The 20,229-nt window shown below is 45.9% G+C and overlaps 1 protein-coding gene and 1 long non-coding RNA gene across 3 annotated transcripts; one reads left to right on the plus strand and one right to left on the minus strand.

Annotated features, from left to right (window-relative positions):
- Positions 1 to 1,333: 1,333 nt before the first annotated feature.
- Positions 1,334 to 5,796, minus strand: LOC310672634. The gene is made up of 4 exons (XR_014508688.1): positions 5,782 to 5,796; positions 4,142 to 4,460; positions 2,970 to 3,059; positions 1,334 to 2,038 (listed from the first exon to the last, which is right to left on the minus strand). It is a non-coding gene; the product is annotated as an uncharacterized lncRNA (long non-coding RNA).
- Positions 5,797 to 8,366: 2,570 nt separating this feature from the next.
- RSAD1 (radical S-adenosyl methionine domain containing 1) lies at positions 8,367 to 18,282 on the plus strand. Of its 2 annotated transcripts, none has more exons than XM_083430072.1 (9): positions 8,367 to 8,579; positions 10,900 to 11,033; positions 11,444 to 11,648; positions 12,325 to 12,690; positions 13,752 to 13,815; positions 14,038 to 14,185; positions 15,478 to 15,532; positions 17,581 to 17,684; positions 17,792 to 18,282. In XM_083430072.1, the coding sequence occupies exons 1-9, from the start codon at positions 8,424 to 8,426 to the stop codon at positions 17,904 to 17,906; spliced, it is 1,347 nt and encodes a 448-aa protein (XP_083286198.1). In that variant the 5' UTR covers positions 8,367 to 8,423; the 3' UTR covers positions 17,907 to 18,282. The 2 variants fall into 2 exon arrangements, with proteins under 2 accessions (XP_083286198.1, XP_083286199.1); XM_083430073.1 differs by lacking the exon at positions 8,367 to 8,579 and adding an exon at positions 9,672 to 9,945.
- The last annotated feature ends 1,947 nt before the right edge of the window (positions 18,283 to 20,229 follow it).

Raw genomic sequence — 20,229 nt, forward strand, 5'->3', positions numbered from 1 at the left:
GACATAGTCCTACCTTTCCCTCTACTGCATCCTGTGCAGTTCTTTTATTAGAAATTGTAGTTTTGGAGGAATAGTGGTGCATGCAAAGGGATAGAAAAGAACGCCAGGGTGCTGAAAATTAAGTCCCATGTAGGAACATTAAGAGCTATCGTGTTGCAAATTACAAGCCAAAAGAAGGGGAAAGTACTTTTTAGCAGTCGGAAATGCTTCATGGGAGGAAGAGCATAGTCACCTGAAACATGCTCATATTGGATTTGTAGGAGCAAATCTGTTAATTTTGGCACTTTTGCATTGTGATTCTCTGCATTGCATTGTGTTTCATTTTCTGCCGAACACTAATAGGCTACGGTGATTGAACCTCTCATCTTCTCATTAGGCAGGTCATCCACACGCACCAAAAGTGTCTGGAGCAACTTGCCTGAGAAGGGTGGTGAACCTGATGTAAGGAGCAAGGAGCAGGGGGTGAGATTTGCTTGATCACTTGCCTACCTTTTGGTAACTGAAATGGAGCACCATTTATTGGACTCCCAGGGATTAGCCAGATGTGACGCAGTGGATCCATGATCAGGCTCTCTCAGGTTTGTGTTTGTGTTTTCATTTTAGAGTAGATAACAGTGGGGCATCTTTATTGAGAGCTAGATTGGGACTGTAGTTCTGGGAGAGGACCATTCTGTGCCCCCCCCCCCAATTTAAATTGCTCCTCCCTCACTGTGGTACCTGTATGCTTTCCCCTATAGGGAAATTAGCAGCTAACACACACACACTCTATTATTGCAATTACGTTTTTCTTTTGTAAATGTAAGTGCTCCTGATTTCCCATGTCACATCTTACACAGGTACTATTTGTTTATTGCTGTGAGCTGCATTTTGTTAAAAAGGTGACTGATAAGTTTAATTCATAGTAATCTTCAGTGCTTTTTTAGAAAAGAAAAATAGGTCCAGTACTCATCATGATGTTGTTACATTAAGTGCCACACTTTCTAGCAAAAAGGTGCCAGTACTGCGTACTCTTGAGTATCCCCTGGAAAAAAAGGCATTGCTAATAATAATAATAATAATAATGGCCACATATTTAATTCAAGACAACACCCTTGGGACCAAAAGGGAAGGAAAGAGCAGATTTCTGTGGCTTTAGAGGTATGAATCAACCCAGAGCCTTCTGCCCATGGAGGAAATACCTGGATCAGGAGGCGTGAGAGCGTTAGAAAAGGACTTGGGAGCTGAGCTCTTTCATCACTTCCACAGCAACCAACTCCCTGCTATGGACTGGAGGAGGTAGTTCCTCTTTTCAGTTCTTTTGAGTGCAAGCCATGAAGTTGAATCTTCCCACACATTAGATTTCTCATCTGCTTTATTTCCGATTCAAAACAGGTATTGATGCCATAGAAATACAAAACTTCAAATCCCACAAGTTGGAATGCATCTAGGATGTGTTTGCTTTTACAGGGGCGTTATTAGGGCACCTCCCAACCATGATACTGAACCGCAGAAGTTGGTGTGTAACAGTTTTCTTTTCTGACTGCAGCTCCCCACGCCAGCAGAATTTGATCTTGGTTCTGTTTTGTTATAAAGCTACTACTCTTCCTCCTCGCCTTCGATGACCTACCCTGAGCTTTTCCTTCTTTTACTCTGTGGCTGCACGTAACACCGTGATTTCGCTATGCTTTCTGAATGGTCTTACGTACTGCATTATAGCACTGGTGGGTGTTGCAGTATGCAGCTGGTTTCCAAACAAATTAAGCGAAGTATGCAGTGAATTCCCTCTCTCCCTTTATCTAGTAGAACAAGACCCCTGGGGGAAGTTTGAGATCAGTCATTAGCAATGAAGATGTGACTCCTTGTCACAGAGCGATTTCAGAAGCAAAATGAAACATGGAAGTTGTTCTTCATCTCTTAAAGAAACAGCCAGGGTTTTCTCAGGAAGGAAGGAAGGTGGTCAGGGTGTGTCTCCTCCGTAACTTTTCAGGCTCTCCCAGCTGAAGCGTGGTTTCTGCCCATGGAAGCAGAACACAAGGGGCCTCCATATGTTGCTTTGTTGCTGAAAGAAAACAGAATCCAGGTCAGGTCAAGAAAGGGTTTCATTATGAGAGCCAGTGTGGTGTAGTGGTTAAGAGCGGTAGTCTCGTAATCTGGGGAACTGGGTTCACGTCTCCGCTCCTCCACATGCAGCTGCTGGGTGACCTTGCGCTAGTCACACTTCTCTGAAGTCTCTCAGCCCCACTCACCTCACAGAGTGTTTGTTGTGGGGGAGGAAGCGAAAGGATAATGTTAGCCGCTTTGCGACTCCTTTGGGTAGTGATAAAGCGGGATATCAAATCCAAACTCTTCTCTTCTTCTATGTGAATGTTTGATGTCATAATTAGTTTGAGACTAGGGGATGAGAAGGGAAATAAGATCCCTCCGACAGATGTCAAATGGATGGACAACAACTGTCACTTTTAGCACACAAAAGGGTGCTACTACACTCTCCAGTGACGCTCACTAGACCTCAACATTGCCAGCTGTTTCTTTTCTGTTATGTCTCCACTATAGATAAAATGTAAAGGACCCCTGGACGGTTAAGTCCAGTCAAAGGCGACTATCGGGTTGCAGTTCTCATCTCACTTTCAGGCCAAGGAAGCCAACATTTGTCCACAGACACCTTTCCGGGTCATGTGGCCAGCATGACTATACCGCTTCTGGAGCAACGGGACACCGTGACGGAAACCAGAGCGCACAGAAATGCCATTTACCTTCCTGTCGCAGCAGTACCTATTTACCTGGAGTGATTAAGAGCCCAGTTACGGCCCATCAAACGTGTAAGAAACATGTGCTAACTATTTAAAAATTAAAAATACACCATAGATTCTCCCAGCCCACATATGAAATATCTACACGTTTCATTGTCCCTTTAAGAGCAATATGAAATTATCTCACAAGAAGATTTTAGTTTAGCAGCTGTGTGCCACAGATGCACAAAATATACTTACATGGTGATAGGCCCCTGTACTGGATTCCGCAACACAGGAGAATGCCCAGCTTCTTTGATGGGAAAGGAAGTTAGGAGTTGGGGTGAAACCCTGGAAGAAATCCCAAAAACTCAAATGAAATAAGTGCTGGGTAACGTATGCTGCTTCTCTAGTCTTAATCTGGGAGGAATTTGGCAACGGGAACAGCTTGAGATGGCTGGAGATGCTGTGAGATAATTATGTCAGACCTCACATTATTAACACTTTCTTTAATAACACTACTTTTAAAAAAAAGTAGAGGTGGGAAAAGGATGCAGAAAAGTACAACCAAAATTATTAATTAATGGTGGCGGATGGAGCAACTTACCTTTGAGGAAAGCTTGCAATGTTTGAGGTGTTTTTAGTTTAGATAAAAGGCAAGTAAGAGCCTCAAAAGCATGGTTACGTCACACTTTGCCTGCAGAGCTGGCAGCCCCTCACCCCTTTTCGAACACCCTCCCTTGTGGAGTGTTCCTTCAGCCTCTTCTCCCCTCTCCTTGGGTGGTTTGTCCTCTGGGTGGTTTGTCTCTGAGCTGCCCCCCCCCACCCCAAAGAGAGGTGCTTCCCAGAGGCACCATTTGCCTGGGGAGCTGGTAGCCAGGGCTGCTGCAACAGACAGCCGTGCAAGCCTTTGGGAGGCAGAGGTGCAAGACGGCATCAGAGGAGGGAGGGAAGGAAAGAGGGGCAGAGGCCAGTGTTGCCCTGCGGCACCCCTGACCATCAAGGCACCCCAGGGTGCCACAGCACATTGGTTGTAAACCACTGCAGTAGACCTTGTCTTACATACTTACCTTGCCAAGTAAAAAGTTACTATACGAGACGTGTTGTGACCCTGTTATCGGGCCACATTGCCGGAGTGAAACTCTCCTATGATTTCTCAATAATCCCCTTTCCCTCCAATTAGCTCTTTCTTTGCACAGCTTCCCCACTTGTTTTTAAAGAACAAAAATTGAATGCATCAGATTGCAACCAGTGAAGTTCCTTTGAGAGTAGACCCAATGAAACAAATATACCTATGTTGGTCGTGTACAGTGTATTAATTGGCTTCAGTGGATCTACTTCGAGTAGGACTAGCATTAGCTACCATCCGCACAGCCTTAATCCCCTGTTGTCACAATGACCAATACCCCCTCAGCATATGCAAAGATACAAACCTTCCACAGCCTCACAGACAGCATGTTCAGTATCAGGAGAGACATCATGAAAAACAGCATGCAGCCCAAGGACTCCACAAGGTTTCCCTTCATCTTGGTTTCCCTGTGTTTGTCTCTTCCTCCCTCCCTCTCTTTATAAAGGTTGCCAGACAAGGGGGAAATCCTCATCGCCAGGCCACCGTGATTTCAATGCGCGTCATCACTCTCTGTTTGGGGAACCCCCTGGGTCCTGTCACCTAAGAACTTCCTTATTATTTCTGCAGCAGAAGCACTTTCTTTTTGATGTGCCTTTGGAATCGGGTGACAATGAGACCACATCCTGAAGGAACGGAAAATTAACATATAAGGGAACTGGTTTCCTTCCCAATAACTGTGCTAGTGTGACACACACACACACACGCCCCCAGATGTGGTACGAAGGTAGCAGGCCTGTCAGAGTTTCTGGGATTCGCTGAACCCCTGCGGGCTCTGACGGATACAATAATTAGGAAATAAAACTTATTCGCCATAAATCTCTTCCTCTTTTTTAAAAATATTGTCTGCAAAATGCCTCCACGCCACACATGCAAACACAGCTGCTCCCCCCAAAACAAGCTAGGCTTCTTGGAAGTGTATTGACCATTGCATTATGTATAGACATTTACACAAGCTTAGAGAGCAAGATGGATGGTTAACCCTGAGAATAGTGTTTCAGTGGAGATCCCCCAATGCTCTAACAGCAGCACTAACATCTAGTTTCAGTTCCATAGAAACTGTTGCCTGCATGGATGCCACGTTTGTGTGATTTCCCAACAGAGATGGGTGCAGGGCAAGGAGCTATTGGTGGTCGTCATGGGCTTGTACACAAAGGCTTTCCCTCTTTTATGGTGCTGAATGTTCCTTCAGGCTTCCTTCGCTTATTAACCCTGGTTTCCCCTGAAGTCTCATGCACATACACAGCTCTGCCTAACCTGTCCAAACATTCTCTTCTAGTCATGGCCTTCTCCTGTCCATTTCTCCCATCCAGTGACAGGGGAAAGGGGTGCGGGGGGTGCGTGTCGCCCCGGGTGTCATCACTGAGGGGGGTGACAAAATGACAAAAAGATGAGTTTTTAAAAAATATTTTTTAAAAAAATTGGGCTCACGAAACTTTTTAGTTCAGTCCACAATCGTAACGAAATGTGGCTGCCACTGGGCACCACACTGTGAGGCCCGGCACTTACCGCAGGTTCCTGCAGCGTGCCCAAGCCACGCATCTCTCCTGGGAGTGACATGGTGGCTTGGACGCCTACAGGCTCTGCGCTACCTGAAATGGGAGCGTGGGACTTGCGTCTGCCCACCACCTCTCCCTCAGCCACTCTACAGCTGAGGGGGAGGCAGCAGAGAGGCTCCATGCAGCACGCCCCGCCCCCAGTTGCAGGACGCACACGCCGCACCCAGCACCCAAGCGGCTAGCTACGCTGCTGCACCCATCTCAAATTATCCAACCTCACTTGTCCTTTCCCTCTTCTGCTCTGTTTCCTTTTTTCCTTGGATCAGGCGCCACAGCCCCCACTCCACCTTTCTCCCAGGAAAAGCATGATGCCTTCAGTACCCAAAGTGAAACAAAGGTATTAGAGACAACATGCACATCTCTGTCTCTCTCTGTAAGGTACACAAACCTAAATGCTCTTCCTCAGTTAAAATGGGATACTGATTGTGGTTCCTGAGTGGTGGGAGAAATTCCAGACAGGCCCCTGCCCCTGTCTGACTGATACACAGGGCTGACCACTGTGGTGTATGAGGCAGTCATTTAGCAGGCAGGCAGTGGTGCTGCAGGGTGGGGGAGATGGACAATGCGCAGCATCTCCAGCTGCAATCCTAAAGCATGAAATAGAGATGCCAGTCCCATGTGTGTCTACTCAATGCAATCCCATGTGTCCAATCCATTGAGTTCAATGGGAGTTGCTCCCAGATTCGATTCTTGGTTATAGCTGTCACTTGAGAACAAAGCAATGCGAGAATCTATTCCAGCTTTGATCTCCAAAATGTAGTATAAACACCGACAACTGAGAAACACCAGCCTGTGAGCGCTCCAATTTACCAAAGGTGTCATGGACTTTGAAGACGCTCGAACTCAGGACGAAAGGGAGAAAAGTGCTAAGAGGAAGGTATGCTTGGCAAACCCTCACCATGATCAACTCACATCTGGAAGCCTATGTCCCCACTGTGGAAGGATGTGTGGATCCAGAATTGGCCTCCACAGTCACTTATAGACTTACTGTTAAGACAGTGTTCATGGAAGACAATCTTACCAGGCTACGAGTGATCAGCAAAGAAGGAAGATTTTATAAGAATTTGTAACAATTAAGAATCAACAAATTCCCTTAACGAGAAAAAACTTGTTAACACTTATTGTCGACAATAAAGAGGTTCAGATTTCAGGCAATTATAGGAGAGTCAGGGATATCAGATAAAAGACAATGGTAGTAACAATCAGCAAAAGACTAACATAGCTACTGCTCTGGATTTTATTTCATTGTATACACTCTTCTACAAATCCAGAAACTACTTCCACATTTTTACATGGATGAATCGTCCCTCAAATGACAACTTTCTATTTGCAGGATGGAATTCATGGGAGAGAAAATAAATGCATTCTTCCAGCTGTAGCATAACGTTCTCCCCTAAGGGGTGGATAATTGGGACTTTAAAGTACAGTATTAAAAGATTTGAATAAGACCAGAAGCCAGGCAGTTTGTGTATTTGTGTGTGACGCTAACTAGCCTCTCATTTGCTCGACCTTTTGTTGCCATGGTTGGGAGTCTTTTGAAATACTAAGAGGCATCTGATATTTTTGGGTTGTACTCTTAATAGCTACCAAGTGACCGCACTACCTCCAGAAAGCATAGGTGTGCCATCTGCTGTCTAGCTGCTGGAACTGTAGTCATTTCAATGGCTTGCGCATGATACCACAGATGTTGACCCACCAATTCAAGGTACCGTACTTCATGTGCTTTATATAACACAGTGGTGTCCAAACTTTTTTCAAAGAGGGCCAGACCTGATGAAGAGAAGGGCCGTGGGGGCCAATCAAAGTTCCTGAAACGGACTTTGGACATGCCTGATATAGCATAACCTACATATTGATTCAGCTAAAATAAAAAAGTGTCCGGAGTAAATAACTCCATGCCCTAGGGCTTTTCAAAGGTCGTTATTAGGTTTTTATTCTGTTTTTCCTAGTTGTGTCCTGTTTCACAGGTTAATGAGGGTAAAGTGCCAAGGCAATGGAGAAGATTGTCCATGGCTGTGTATACATTGAAAGCACGTTGACATCCCCCAAAGAACCCTGGGGACTAGTTTGTTAAGGGTGCTGAACCTCTGTAAGGAGTACATTTCCTGGGATTCTTTGGGAAAAGCCACGTGCTTTGCTTGTTTCCATGATCCCCACTGCCTGTTGCTACCAGACACTTCAGCAACCAGTTCTGGGGCTATTTCCAAAAAGCCAAACCAGAAGTTTCATAAATGAGTCCTACAAGCGCTGAGGGTCTATATTTGTACTGAAACCCCTGCTCTAGATTTATGTGAGATACACACACACACACACCTGCCTATGAATCTATCTATAGAATTCCACTCATCTTCCAGGCAAAGTTTTCCGCAGCCTATGTAGTCCCTACCGCCCCCCACTTCCTCCTGCAAATTTATATTCCTCCTCTCCTGCAAATTTATATTCTCCCAACCCCCCTTTGAGGCGGGTCAGGCTAAGAAATAATAACGGTTGTCCCCAGGTCTAGTGCTGACACGCCAACCAACCATAGCTGTCAACCTTCCCTTTTTTTCGCGAGAAATGCCCTTATTCCAGCGTCGTTTCCCGCTGCTATCCCGGACTGTTAGATATCCCATAGATTGTCCCCGGGACAGGTGAGGCTGCTGATCCCTTATTTTCAAATCTGAAAGTTGACAGCTATGCAACCAATCCATCCCAGGGTTACGTGCGCGCGCGCGAGATACCGCTCGATGAGTGCTGAAAACTATAAAGCGCACTCTGCACATGCTTAGTGAGCTGCACTTCCGTTAACCGCCATCCTGCGAGTTCTCATGCTAGATCCTTACAAAGAAGAAAAGGGACCGGTTCTTTTTTTTAATTATAAAAAAGCGCATTATTTATTTGTTTTTACTGTGCAAAGCAACGTGGGCCAGAGAAGCGCCAGCCAAGCCCAGCCTCTCCAGACCTCCCCGTCGCTAGGGGCGGACTCCTCGTCGCCTCCGCCCGTCAGGTGGCGGAAGAGATCTCCGGGGCCCGAGAGCAGCGCCGAGCGGCATGGGCGCCCTTGACAAGCTCAGGGCGGCGCTCCCGGCTGGCCTAAGGGCAGTCCGGCCGCCGCCTGAGAGGCTCTTCGGAGGCGCCTCCGCCGCGCAGCTCCGCCCTCGGCCTCCCGCTCCGGAAGCGGCGGCGACCGCCGCGCTCTACGTCCACGTGAGTCCGGCGGGAAGCGGAACGCGACCCACCGTGCGCGAGGGGGGTGGGGAAACATTTTATGCGCTTGCGCACGCCGGCTTCCCCGCGAGCGTTGTAAAACGGACTTTTGCGCATGCGTACCGCGAAGTAAAGCTGCTCCTCCTTTTCCTGAGGCGCTGAGTAACTCCCGCCAAATCGACTGACAGGGATACCTTCCACACACCCCTTTTAGTAAAGTGCGCATGCGCCTTTCCTTAGGCGTTCTCTAAGTCCGGAAGGAGGGTTTGCCCGGTTTCCTTTGCAGGCCTCTTTCCCTCACCTCCAGTGCGCTTGCGTGGGGTCTGAACTGGTGCAAGTACAGTACGCTTCCTCGACGGAGCGGTTCTCTGCGCATGCGCATGGTGGTGATAATGTCTCTTCCATTCTCCCCCCCCCTCCCACAAAAGACCCCCCTCTTACTGAGGACGTGCATGTGTTTTACCATCACAAGCCAGATGGTTATGACTCAACGAGAGTTGCACCATAACTGAAGAGGAAAATACTACGGACAGATCAGATCCATAGAGATTTATCTACCTGATCTAGTTTCTAAGAAGTGTATGATGGATTCTGCTCAGTCAAAAGTCCAATAGATTTCCTCTGAAACAGAAATACGTGGCAACGTGGCATTTTACCCCAAACTAAGCACATCTCTTTCATAGTTGACAGTCTTTCCTTGCCTTCACTCTTCCACGTTTGCCTTTGTCCTTTTTCTGTTTACTTAAGAGACAAACTACACATCATTAGCATTACAGGCTGTTGCTTCCTGAGCAGTATGATTTGATTTTCAACTGAGGGGGGTTATATGAATGCTCCTACATGTTAAAAACAACAAAAAACTACTAACACATCAGGAAGAATATATGTAGCACATCCCCATGAGTAATTTAGTTATTTTTGGAGGCCCTCTTCAGGAAAGAGTCCTGGAAAACCACCTGTGCTGACTTTCTGTGAATTGGTATTAAAATACCATTCCGCTCTTGCTCTTCCCCACCTAATTTCAAATTTGTGTTCAGAACCACAAACTGATATTATTTCAGAACAAGTTCATAGCAAGTGTAGACGACTAGGTTGCCTTGTGCTACACTTCCTCCAGCAATCATCCTCTTCCCAAGCATAATTCATAATGCAATACTAACCATATCTCCACAGAAGGGAGTCCTATTGAATTCAATGCCGCTTACCCTCAGTTTAAATTTCCCACATACTCCTTTGTAGAGTCCTCTCTTAAACATTTCACCTGCCCACAAATATACGGACTGAAAGACATGATGGTCACGATGACTGGAAAGCCTTTGAAGTTTAGCCAAAGCTAGAGATAGAGCATCTTTATGAAATAAAATGGGTTTGTGGTTGTTTTTTTACTTGGGCTGGCATTTATTGGCTGAGATTAAACTCTGTTGAGTAGGACTAAGTCTATAGTGCAATAAGTATACAGTATTTGTATTCTGAATCTACCATGTTTATAAAACATGCTGTTGATCACTATGTGCCTTTGGGGTAGAGTGAGTACAGAGTTAAATATTTTGCATTCCAAGCCATTTTATTGATTGCCCCTCTTGGTAGGTAGAAGTGTTACTGTAGCCTTATGAGGCTTTGCCCTCGGGTGGGAAAAATATTGCGGCGGGGAAAGGGAAGTGGGAGTCAACAGACACTCAAGGAATAGTTTCAGACAAAAAGCTTTATTTCTACCATCCATTAACTGGTAGAAGGAGCAAGTGTGATAACTCACAAAAAGCATGCACGGGTTCACAGTCATGTGCACAGCATATATACCCCTTCCAGTTCCCTCCCCTTTTCTCCTCCTTTTCCAGGAGTCCTGCCCATAAGTTCCTCTGAGCATGAACAGAAAGCTGTCTTGGGACTCTTGAACTCTTGGCACCCTTCCCAGGAAAGGGGAGTGAGAGCCAAGGAGTCTAGGAGCCCTGTTGGTTCAGCATGTCCAAGATGTTGCAACCGAATGAGATAAGATTCAGTTCTCAGGCCTGAGTATTCTTGGCAATGACAGAGCCCATTCATTAGCCTTTAAAAGTAACGGTTTGCTCTTGCAACAGCAGAGCAAATGAGCAGGTGCTTAGCTGCTGAGAAAATGATTTTGAAAAGCTTTGAGAAGCTTTGAGCCTTCTTTGGGGGGGGGGGGCGACTTCGGGCCTAGGTGGGGTCACCTGTCCTCACCTCCTACATTACAGGCTTTGGTCTGGCAAGATGTTGACGATAGGAGGACACAGCAGGGTGAAGGTACCAGAAAGTGTGTTAGGTCTTAACAAATAAGAATTCTATTGTTTCCTTGGTCTCTTAGTGGCCCTACTGTGAGAAACGCTGCAGCTACTGCAACTTCAACAAGTACATTCCCCGTAATCTTGATGAGCAGAAAATGAGGAACTGTCTTGTTCAGGAGGCCCAGACCCTGATCCAACTCAGCCAAGTCAAGAGGTTAGTATAGTGGAAGATGAGGGGGAGGTTTTGAACAGTCAGGATTTACAGTCAGGGAACTTTGGAAGGAACGGGAAAGAGATGAGTTTTACAACAAAGCCAGCAGCTGCTCTTGCGTTGTGAATTTTAGTGGTTTGGAATAAGCCAAATATATTCAGTACAGATGCTCTTCACCATTAAAGGACAGTGGCTTTTGTGAAATCCTACAGAAGTTTGAAGTCTTTCTGATCAGTGGGAGCGTTATGTTGTATATTTGTTAAGTGGCTTGTAAACTGCTATAGGAAGATTTATTTATTTTATTGAAAAGCAGTAGACAAAAAAAAAGGCAATGAGATGTATGGCTGAGACGTATATAGCTCAACACTGTGGGTTCCTCAGATATGTCCCTCTTACCCTCCTTGGTTTTGCAGAATCACATCAGTGTTCTTTGGTGGAGGGACGCCAAGCCTGGCCAACCCGCTCACCATTGCTGCTGTCCTGGACACTGTCTCCCAGTGTGCCCATTTAGCAGAAGGCACTGAGGTTACATTGGAAGCCAATCCCACTTCAGCAGATGCCTCGTGCCTGGCTGAGTTCCAGAAAGCTGGTGTCAATCGCCTCTCCATTGGTGTCCAGGTGAGGTGATGGGTGCATTGCTTTCAGGGCTGTATTAATCTGTGCTGATCCAGTTACAATATTCCTTTTGGGAGAAGTTTCTAAAAAGCATTTATGGAAATCTTTGGCAACTTGCATTTGTCAAAAATGGTTGAGCTTGCCACTCCATTTATCAGCATCTCTCTTCCTCCTCTTTCCTGCCCATAGTGTGCCAGAAACAGCAAACAGTTACTTATGGAATAAATATCTCAGACTAGTCCAGGATAACCACCAATCTGACCTGTGAGAAATTCCTTTCCTGTTACTATTTTTCTACACCCACAATTTTAAAAGTAAGAGTTAAATTTGGCAAGGGAGAAAGCAAACAACAACCTGGGTGTCAGTGTGAGATTTCAGTCGGGGAAGGAGTTAAAACACACACCTCCTTTGTTGCTCTGATCTACCCCCCCCCCCAAGAATGTATTTCAAAGGGGAGATGGAGGAAATGGGAAATCTCTCGCGCAAACTGTTTTTTGGCCACCAGACTCTTCACTTTTTGCTCCCATTGGTTCTTGCTTGCATCTGACATTCAGAAATCTTCATGCTTTCACTCTTGCCTTATTCATATCTCTTTCCCATCTCTTTCCCGACACTTGCACTTCTTCTTCCCCTGATAAACAAGGCAAATATATTCATGTTTTCCTGTCCTCATCAACAGTCACTTAATAATACAGAACTGAAACTCCTTGGAAGGAACCACACATCTTGTGACGCTCTACGGACTTTAGAAGAAGCCAAGAAACTCTTTGCAGGCCGCACTTCCATTGACCTCATCTTTGGACTCCCGGGTCAGACCAATGCATCGTGGATCCAGGGTTTGGAGGAAATGCTCACCGTGTGTGATGACCACATCTCTCTCTACCAGCTGACACTGGAGAGGGGTACTTCGCTTTTCAAGCAAGTCCACCAGGGCTCCCTGCCCATGCCCGATCCAGATGTAGTATCCGAGATGTACGAGGGCTCCCGGCATGTTCTGCAAAGTTCAGGTTTCCATCAGTACGAGGTCTCCAATTTCGCTAGGAATGTAAGTCTGTTACTTTGCCTAGAACCTCTGCTATATAGCCTAAATCAGGAGTGGGGACCTTACTCAGTCCAAGGGCAGCATCCACACATTGTTAATCTTCCCCACACACCAATTCATACATACGTCACCCGCTTCTGTCCATTCTCATGTATAATACAGGCCATACCAATACCCATTCATGTTTGTTTTCTCCCCACCCCAACACACACACATACACTGACCGCACCTCCAAATAATTAGGCTTGAAAAAGCATTGGAGTTGCAGTCTCCACAAAGATCTCTCTCACACACATATACAACAGCTAAGCTTGGAAACAGCTTCCCATTGGAGTCTTTTTTTTTCAACACAATTGCCACAGGTGGAGGGTAACTGGAGTTGAGGGTCATAGCTGCTAAGGGAAAGGTTAGCCTTCTCCCTGTGTGCTGTCTCACACACACACACACACACACAGAGAGAGAGAGAGAGAGAGAGAGAGAGAGAGAGAGAGAGAGTTTTCAAGCCTGACAAGCAAGGGGAGCTTTTTTCAGTGTGGGGGTTGCAGGATATGGTTAACCCTTCCCTCTTCAGTTGCAGCCACTCCAAAAAAACCACAAAACAATCCCCCCAAGGGGGATATGCAGAGAAGCACCCATGGGTCTCAACCAGTCTTCAGATGGATTGGTGGCGGGGTTCCTCTGGCCTAAGCAGAAGGGAGTAGACAAAATGATTTCAGATAATGAAATAAGCTTGCTTGCTTGTGTATGTGTAGGAAAGAAAGAGAAGAATATTATCCAGCTACAGAAGTGAAGCAAACATGCTCTGAGGGTGCCTTCTTAGCAAAGAACAGAGCATGTTATTGAAGGCAGTAGGCACAGGCGGAGACCGATCAGAAGGCTTAGTTCCCATCTCAAGAGAGAGCTTTATATCTGAGCTTTCCGCTTTCTCACAAAACTTGAATGCTGGATCCACTGAGTTGCTGAGCGTCCTCAGGAGTCAGTCGCTAAAGGGTGCCCAGCATGGTGTAACGCTGGACTACCTATTCCTTAGTGGTTATACTGTTCTGTTTCGTTTTCCCCTGCAGGGGGCACTTAGTACCCACAACCTGTCCTATTGGCAAGGGAGTCAATATATCGGGATTGGACCAGGTGAGCATTGCTTGGGGAGATGAGAGGGGCCAGCCGCTTCCCAATCTGGGCTCTTCAAAGTGCTTTTCAGATGGCACCATTTTAGCTGTGCTTCATGTTAGACACGAGTTGTTGGGGAAAGATGACCTCAGCCATCTGATGGCTGGGCAGTTATGCACATTTGCTTCCCATACCCTCTAGAGACGAAGAATTAAGCCACAGCCCTGGCTGCCTCTTTCCTAGGTGCCCATGGGAGATTTGTGCCATGGGGAGATGGCAAGGTCCATCGGGAGGCCAGGATACAGACTTTGGAGCCAGATGTATGGATGAAGGAGGTGTTGGCCGTTGGGCACGGGACCCGGAAGCGGACTGAACTCAGCAAACTGGATATGTAAGCAGAAGGGGAGGCGAGGAGGCAGTTTTATCCCCATGTACTTGAGTAGAATTCCTTCAAGCCATGGTAATGCAGCGGGAACACCTTGGATTCAAGTTTTGACTTGACCACGAACTCAGTAGTTGCCCATAGGCATGCCATGACTGCTTAGGCCCCCATCTGCAACAGGGGAATACTAAGACCTACATTCGCGGGTGGCGCTGTGGGTTAAAGCCTCAGTGCCTAGGGCTTGCCAATCGAAAGGTCGGCGGTTCGAATCCCTGCGGCGGGGTGCGCTCCCGTCGCTCGGTCCCAGCGCCTGCCAACCTAGCAGTTCGAAAGCACTCCTGGGTGCAAGTAGATAAATAGGGACCGCTTACTAGCGGGAAGGTAAACGGCGTTTCTGTGCGGCTCTGGCTCGCCAGAGCAGCGATGTCACGCTGGCCACGTGACCCGGAAGTGTCTCTGGACAGCGCTGGCCCCCGGCCTCTTGAGTGAGATGGGCGCACAACCCTAGAGTCTGTCAAGACTGGCCCGTACGGGCAGGGGTACCTTTACCTTTAAGACCTACATTACATTGCTGTTAGGATTTCTGAGAAAATCCATGTGAAATGCTTTGAACACTCTAACTAAGAAGGGGGAGGGGAGGATTTTCAGCTCAAGGGCCTCATTCCCTCAAGTCAATCTTTTAGGGTGGCAGTGGTGGGTGGGGCCAGAGGCAAGGAATGGATGGAGCCACAGTGACTCTTATCTTTGATATGGTGGCTACTTTTCAGCTGTGGAAAATCCAGAGGCTTCTATGCATACTCATCTCTCCACCCTTCAACTGGGCCAGGGTTTCCCAAACTTGGGGCTCCATCTGCTTTTGGACTACAGTTCACATCATCCCCAGCCACTGGTCCTGGTAGCTGGGGATTATGAGAGTTGTAGTCCAGCAACAGCTGGAGACCTAAGTTTGGGAAACTGATCTAGGCAAATATGTTTTAAAATATATATAATGCTTGAAGTTGGTTCAGAGCATGTGTCCTCTGCCTAGGCCAGGCATAACCAGACTTGGCCCTCTAGATGTTTTGGGACTACAACCCCCATCATCCCTAGCTAACAGGACCAGTGGTCAGGGATGATGGGAACTGTAGTCCCAAAACAGCTGGAGGGCCTAGTTTGGCCATGCCTGGTCTAAGCTAATCTGCTACAGTTGCTAGGAATGGTGTGTGCAGAAAAAGCTGTACAGGTTTCTGGTGACTATTCCTAGGTTGCTAGAGAGTTCTATGTCCTTGTGATATGTTACCCTGTGACTGTCTCCTTTGCAGACTGGAAGAGGTTCTGATGTTGGGGCTTCGTATGGATATAGGAATTACACACAAGGTGAGGTGTGATTGTGCCAGCAACTGCACTTGCAGCCAACTGGGTGGGACTGAAATTTTCAGTGCCCTAACTCCAGAGCTTTTGGCAGAAATGGCCTATTACTTCCTCTTTTTCTGAACTTTTTCTGTCTTTTCCACAAGCTACTCAGCAGGTAGAATCAAAAGAATTAAAGAGCAATGAGTGGCCAAGAAGCAAAATACGTGACCAGCACCAGTGGTTTGAAAGATTGGATTTTTATCCCTTTTGGAGAAAGCTTTGAGAAACCTGCTGGTTGTGGCTGCTAAATGAATGAAAGCTGGAAATAACCTTTGTGGGATTTCCACTGGACATGAAGGCTCTCAGTTTTAGGAACTGCAGATTTTCCCCGCCCTCGGTTTATTTTCCTTAAAACAAACATTGTTGCTTTCAGTGGTCCGACAAGGAGAGAATTAGCTGTTGCCTAAAGCAACCCGCAGGGACGTGGGTGGTGCTGTGGTCTAAACCACTGAACCTAGGGCTTGCCGATCGGAAGGTTGGCGGTTTGAATCCCCGCGACAGGTTGAGCTCCCGTTGTTCGGTCCCTGCTCCTGCCAACCTAGCAGTTTGAAAGCACACCAAAGTGCAAGTAGATAAATAGGTACCACTCTGGTGGGAAGGTAAACGGCGTTTCTGTGCGCTGCTCTGGTTTTGCCAGAAGCGGCTTAGTCATGCTTGCCACATGACCTGGAAAAACTGTTTGCGGACAAACGGCGGCTCCCTCGGCCAGTAAAGCCAGATGAGCACCGCAACCCCAGAGTCGTTAGCAACTGGACTTAACTGTCAGGGGTCCTTTGCCTTTACCTTTAAAGCAACCCCCTGCACCTTTTTCTCACTCCAACTTTTATTCAGAGTTATATTTGTTCCTTGCATCTATCAGCAGCATCCAGTTATGCACACTAGGAGCAGGAAAGAAAAGGGAAATAACATGGTTATATCTGACCAAAAGCATTACTTGCTGCTGCCGTCACACTGCTGTGAGCCAAGCGATGCTTTGGCTTAGGGTGTCATCTGAATCCTGGCTTGAGGTTTGTGTCGCTCCAGTCAAGCCATGAGCTGTAACTATTGGGTGTTCTGGGTTTACAGCTTGCAATTTTTTTAAAAAATAATATTTTATTAATTTTTTGCAAAACATTACAAAAAGAAAAAGAGAAAAAAGAAAAATACAAAAATAAAAGAATAATTAAAAATAATTCAATCTTTCATAACATATCTTACATTCGCTTGTTTCCCGGACCTCCCCACACCTCCCCTGTTTGTATTCCAGTTCAATTTATTTATTCAGCAAATCCTTTCCTTCTTTACCTTTATCCTTATCTTGGTCTTAATATATTATAACTTTAAATTTTCACCTGTTAACAAACCATTTCTTCATATTCCTTCATAATATTATTACTAAAAACCCCTTAACCTCAATCCAACATCATTCTAACATTCATTAATTTTACAATATTTCTGTAGATAGTCTTTAAATTTCTTCCAATCTTCTTCCACCAACTCTTCTCCCTGTCTCGGATTCTGCTTGTAATTTGTCTGGAGCAGGCAACCCAAAGCCTAGGTTAAGACAACATGCTTAGCCAAGGCAAGGCTTAGCTCACAGCAGCGCAGCAGGAGGAGGAGCGTTCTCCAGGAACAATCATACTAGGCCATGGTTTGTTTGGTGTAGTATTATATGCAAACTTGATAGCAGAATGGGAGGCTGGGGGAGGGAGTTACTGCCCTTCCTGAAAATTTCCAGGGAGCTAGCCTTGCTCGTGAGCATCCTGGGGGACGTGCCGCAAGAGAATAGGTCTGACTTCTTGAGGACGCCAGTTTAAACTCTGGTGGCGGAGGGGAGCAACCAGAGCAGGGCCCCATCATATGGTCTTAAAAGTATATGAGAGGCTGAGGAATTCATTGCGAGGGCTTTATAATTGACATTTGGAAGTCACATCCCCCCCCCACACATTAGTGTTCTGATAGGACATCAACTGCAAAGCAAATTCTCAAAACTATCAATCAACACCCATCCTAGCAGCATTTCTTTTCTACAGCACTGGCTGCAATTTGCCCCTGACCTCAGCCTGTGGGATGCATTTGGAGAATCGGAGGAAGTGAAAGAGCTGGAGGAGTGTGGTTTGCTGCTTCTAGACGACAAGTAAGGGGCCCCTACGGGTTCATCATGTTTCTCTGTGAAGAAAGATGCTGTTGTCCGCTGTGGAAGATTAATTCATGTCCTTGTCGGTGGGGATTGTTTTTTTGCAGGGGACTTAGGTGTTCTTGGAGAGGCCTGGCTGTGTTGGATTCTCTGCTGCTGACGCTTCTCAACCAGCTCCAGAAAGCCTGGATGGAAAGAGAAAACACCTTCAATCAAACCTGAAGTCCCTACTTAGGTTCCTTAAGAAGTAAAGGATCGCAGGAAGCAGCCGTATACCGGGTAGGGCAGGACACTAGGGATTAGGAATGTTCCAACCTTGTGCACTGACTCACACTATCATCCGAGGATAGTAATTTAGCCATCTTGATCTCATGTTCTCCACCTACTAAAGCTGGGATAATGACCATGAGCCTTGCAGATGAAATACACGTTATGGAACCACAGCATTCTCATGATGTTAGTTGCAAGGAGGGTAAAACAAGACAACAAAATGGAATGCAGGGCATTGATCTGTACAGGGGTAGGGCCCACATCCTCAGGTGGCGTGCCCTGATGGCGTCACTAATCACTGGTCCAACAGGCTGAACGAGTAACTTTCTACATATAATAATAATAATAATAATAATAATAATAATAATAATAATAATTTATTATTTATACCCATCCTATCTGGCTGGGTTTCCCCAGCCACTCTGGGTGGCTTCCAACAAAAGACTAAAATACAATAACCTATTAAACATTAAAAGCTTCCCTAAACAGGGCTGTCTTCAGATGTCTTCTAAAAGTCTGGTATTTGTTGTTCTCTTTGACATCTGGTGAGAGGCGTTCCACAGGGTGGGCGCCACTACCGAAAAGGCCCTCTGCCTGGTTCCCTGTAACTTGGCTTCTCGCAGTGAGGGAACCACCAGAAGGCCCTGGACCTAAGTGTCCAGGCAGAATGATGGGGGTGGAGACGCTCCTTTAGGTATACTGGACAGAGGCCGTTTAGGGCTTTAAAGGTCAGCACCAACACTTTGAATTGTGCTCGGAAACGTACTGGGAGCCAGTGTAGGTCTTTCAAGACCGGTGTTACATGGTCTCGGCGGCCGCTCCCAGTCACCAGTCTAGCTGCCATTGTCCATTAAACCATGGCTAAAAGCACAGTGCAAACTTATACTTCAGAGGTAGGATGACTATATTTCAGGGGTGATTTAAATTCAGAAAGTATGTTGCTGCAGGAGGTTGGCTAGATGAGCTTCAATTTTCCTACTAGATATAATTTTGGTTGTGTGTGGAGATTATAGTCGCACATTTTGAGAACCGTGGTGGAATTCAAATGACTCCAGCTAATTTATTTGACAAATGAAATAAAGAGTTCAGTTAGGTTTTACACACATTATATACAAACTCCCATGCATGGACTCTGGACAGCAGGAAATGTGCTCCATTTTGCATTTACTGGCTAACACAGTAACACAGAGACCGGTGATAATGATAATGATAATAATAATAAAGTAAACAGAAATGTGACATGTTTTTTCTGCTCAGGTTCATCCACTGGGAAGGTGGGGTGTGCAAAGGTGTGTCAGCTAACTTGATGCACACTGTGCTGATTGGCTGGCCTCCTGTGATGTCACCAGGAAACTTCCTTGTGCTCATTCCCTGGAGCAATGCTGCACTGTTTTTTTTTGAAGGGAAGGATGAAGACATGAACAGGATAGTTTGGAAAAATAAATTAAAAAGGACAGCTGACCTGAAGCATGCTGGAAGTACAAGACTAATTGCTGAGCCAGTATCTGATTTGGTGATATGCACATAAGTTGTTTTGGGCGCACCCAACAGCCAAAGACCACATCAAGCTCTCTTATACTGTTTAATTTTATTCTTAAAAGCACACAAACAACATAACTTTTAAAACATCAATAAAATTCAGTTCCAGAGACTAACAGGCTCTTTTTAAATATGGAGCTTTTGCACCTTAATTGTGAAAATAATTTAAAATGTGTAAAATAATACGGCAGAAGCATGGAAAGACCTGGAATCAAAGCAACATTATGCAGCTTAAAGTTCATCTCACCAACCTGGTGAAAAGTTCTTACTTAGTATGTGTGGTTTTGGTTTTTGTGTGTGTTTTTTGCCAAAACTGAATAAGATTCCTGAGGTGAAACTACTTTAATGCTGCTTTTTAAGGGAACAAGCCTAGCAATCAGGAGATTGGTTTTCTTGCTGTTGGTTTTCTTGCCGCAGGATAGGCTTTAAAAATAATTTCTTGTAAGCCACACAGGAAATTTGTTGCAGGGTGAGATTTAGATCCTAAATAAAACAGGCTTGTAAGTGGGGTAACTACACCAAACACAGCTTCACTAAACATGCAAAAAGTTTGTGAGTTTTGCACCTTGGTACAATTGCGTGGAGGTAAATGGGCTGCTAGGTCATTTCTAACTTACACATCAGGGGTTTGTGTGTGTGTATAATCTCTCTCATGAAAAACTGCCTCTTCTTTCCAAATGCAGGGAGAGAGACAAACACACTCACATGTAAGGGCTGATTAAAATCAGTACAGCAA

The sequence above is a fragment of the Podarcis tiliguerta genome (genome assembly GCF_965153285.1).
Source record: "Podarcis tiliguerta genome assembly, chromosome: 2".
Lineage (NCBI taxonomy): Eukaryota > Metazoa > Chordata > Lepidosauria > Squamata > Lacertidae > Podarcis > Podarcis tiliguerta.

Coding starts and splice junctions, on each gene's coding strand:
- RSAD1 (XM_083430072.1), top strand. CDS start 8,424: ATGGGCGCCCTTGACAAGCTCAGGGCGGCGCTCCCGGCTGGCCTAAGG. Junction 8,580..10,899: donor CCGCCGCGCTCTACGTCCAC/GTGAGTCCGGCG, acceptor TTGGTCTCTTAG/TGGCCCTACTGTGAGAAACG. Junction 14,186..15,477: donor GAACTCAGCAAACTGGATAT/GTAAGCAGAAGG, acceptor TCTCCTTTGCAG/ACTGGAAGAGGTTCTGATGT.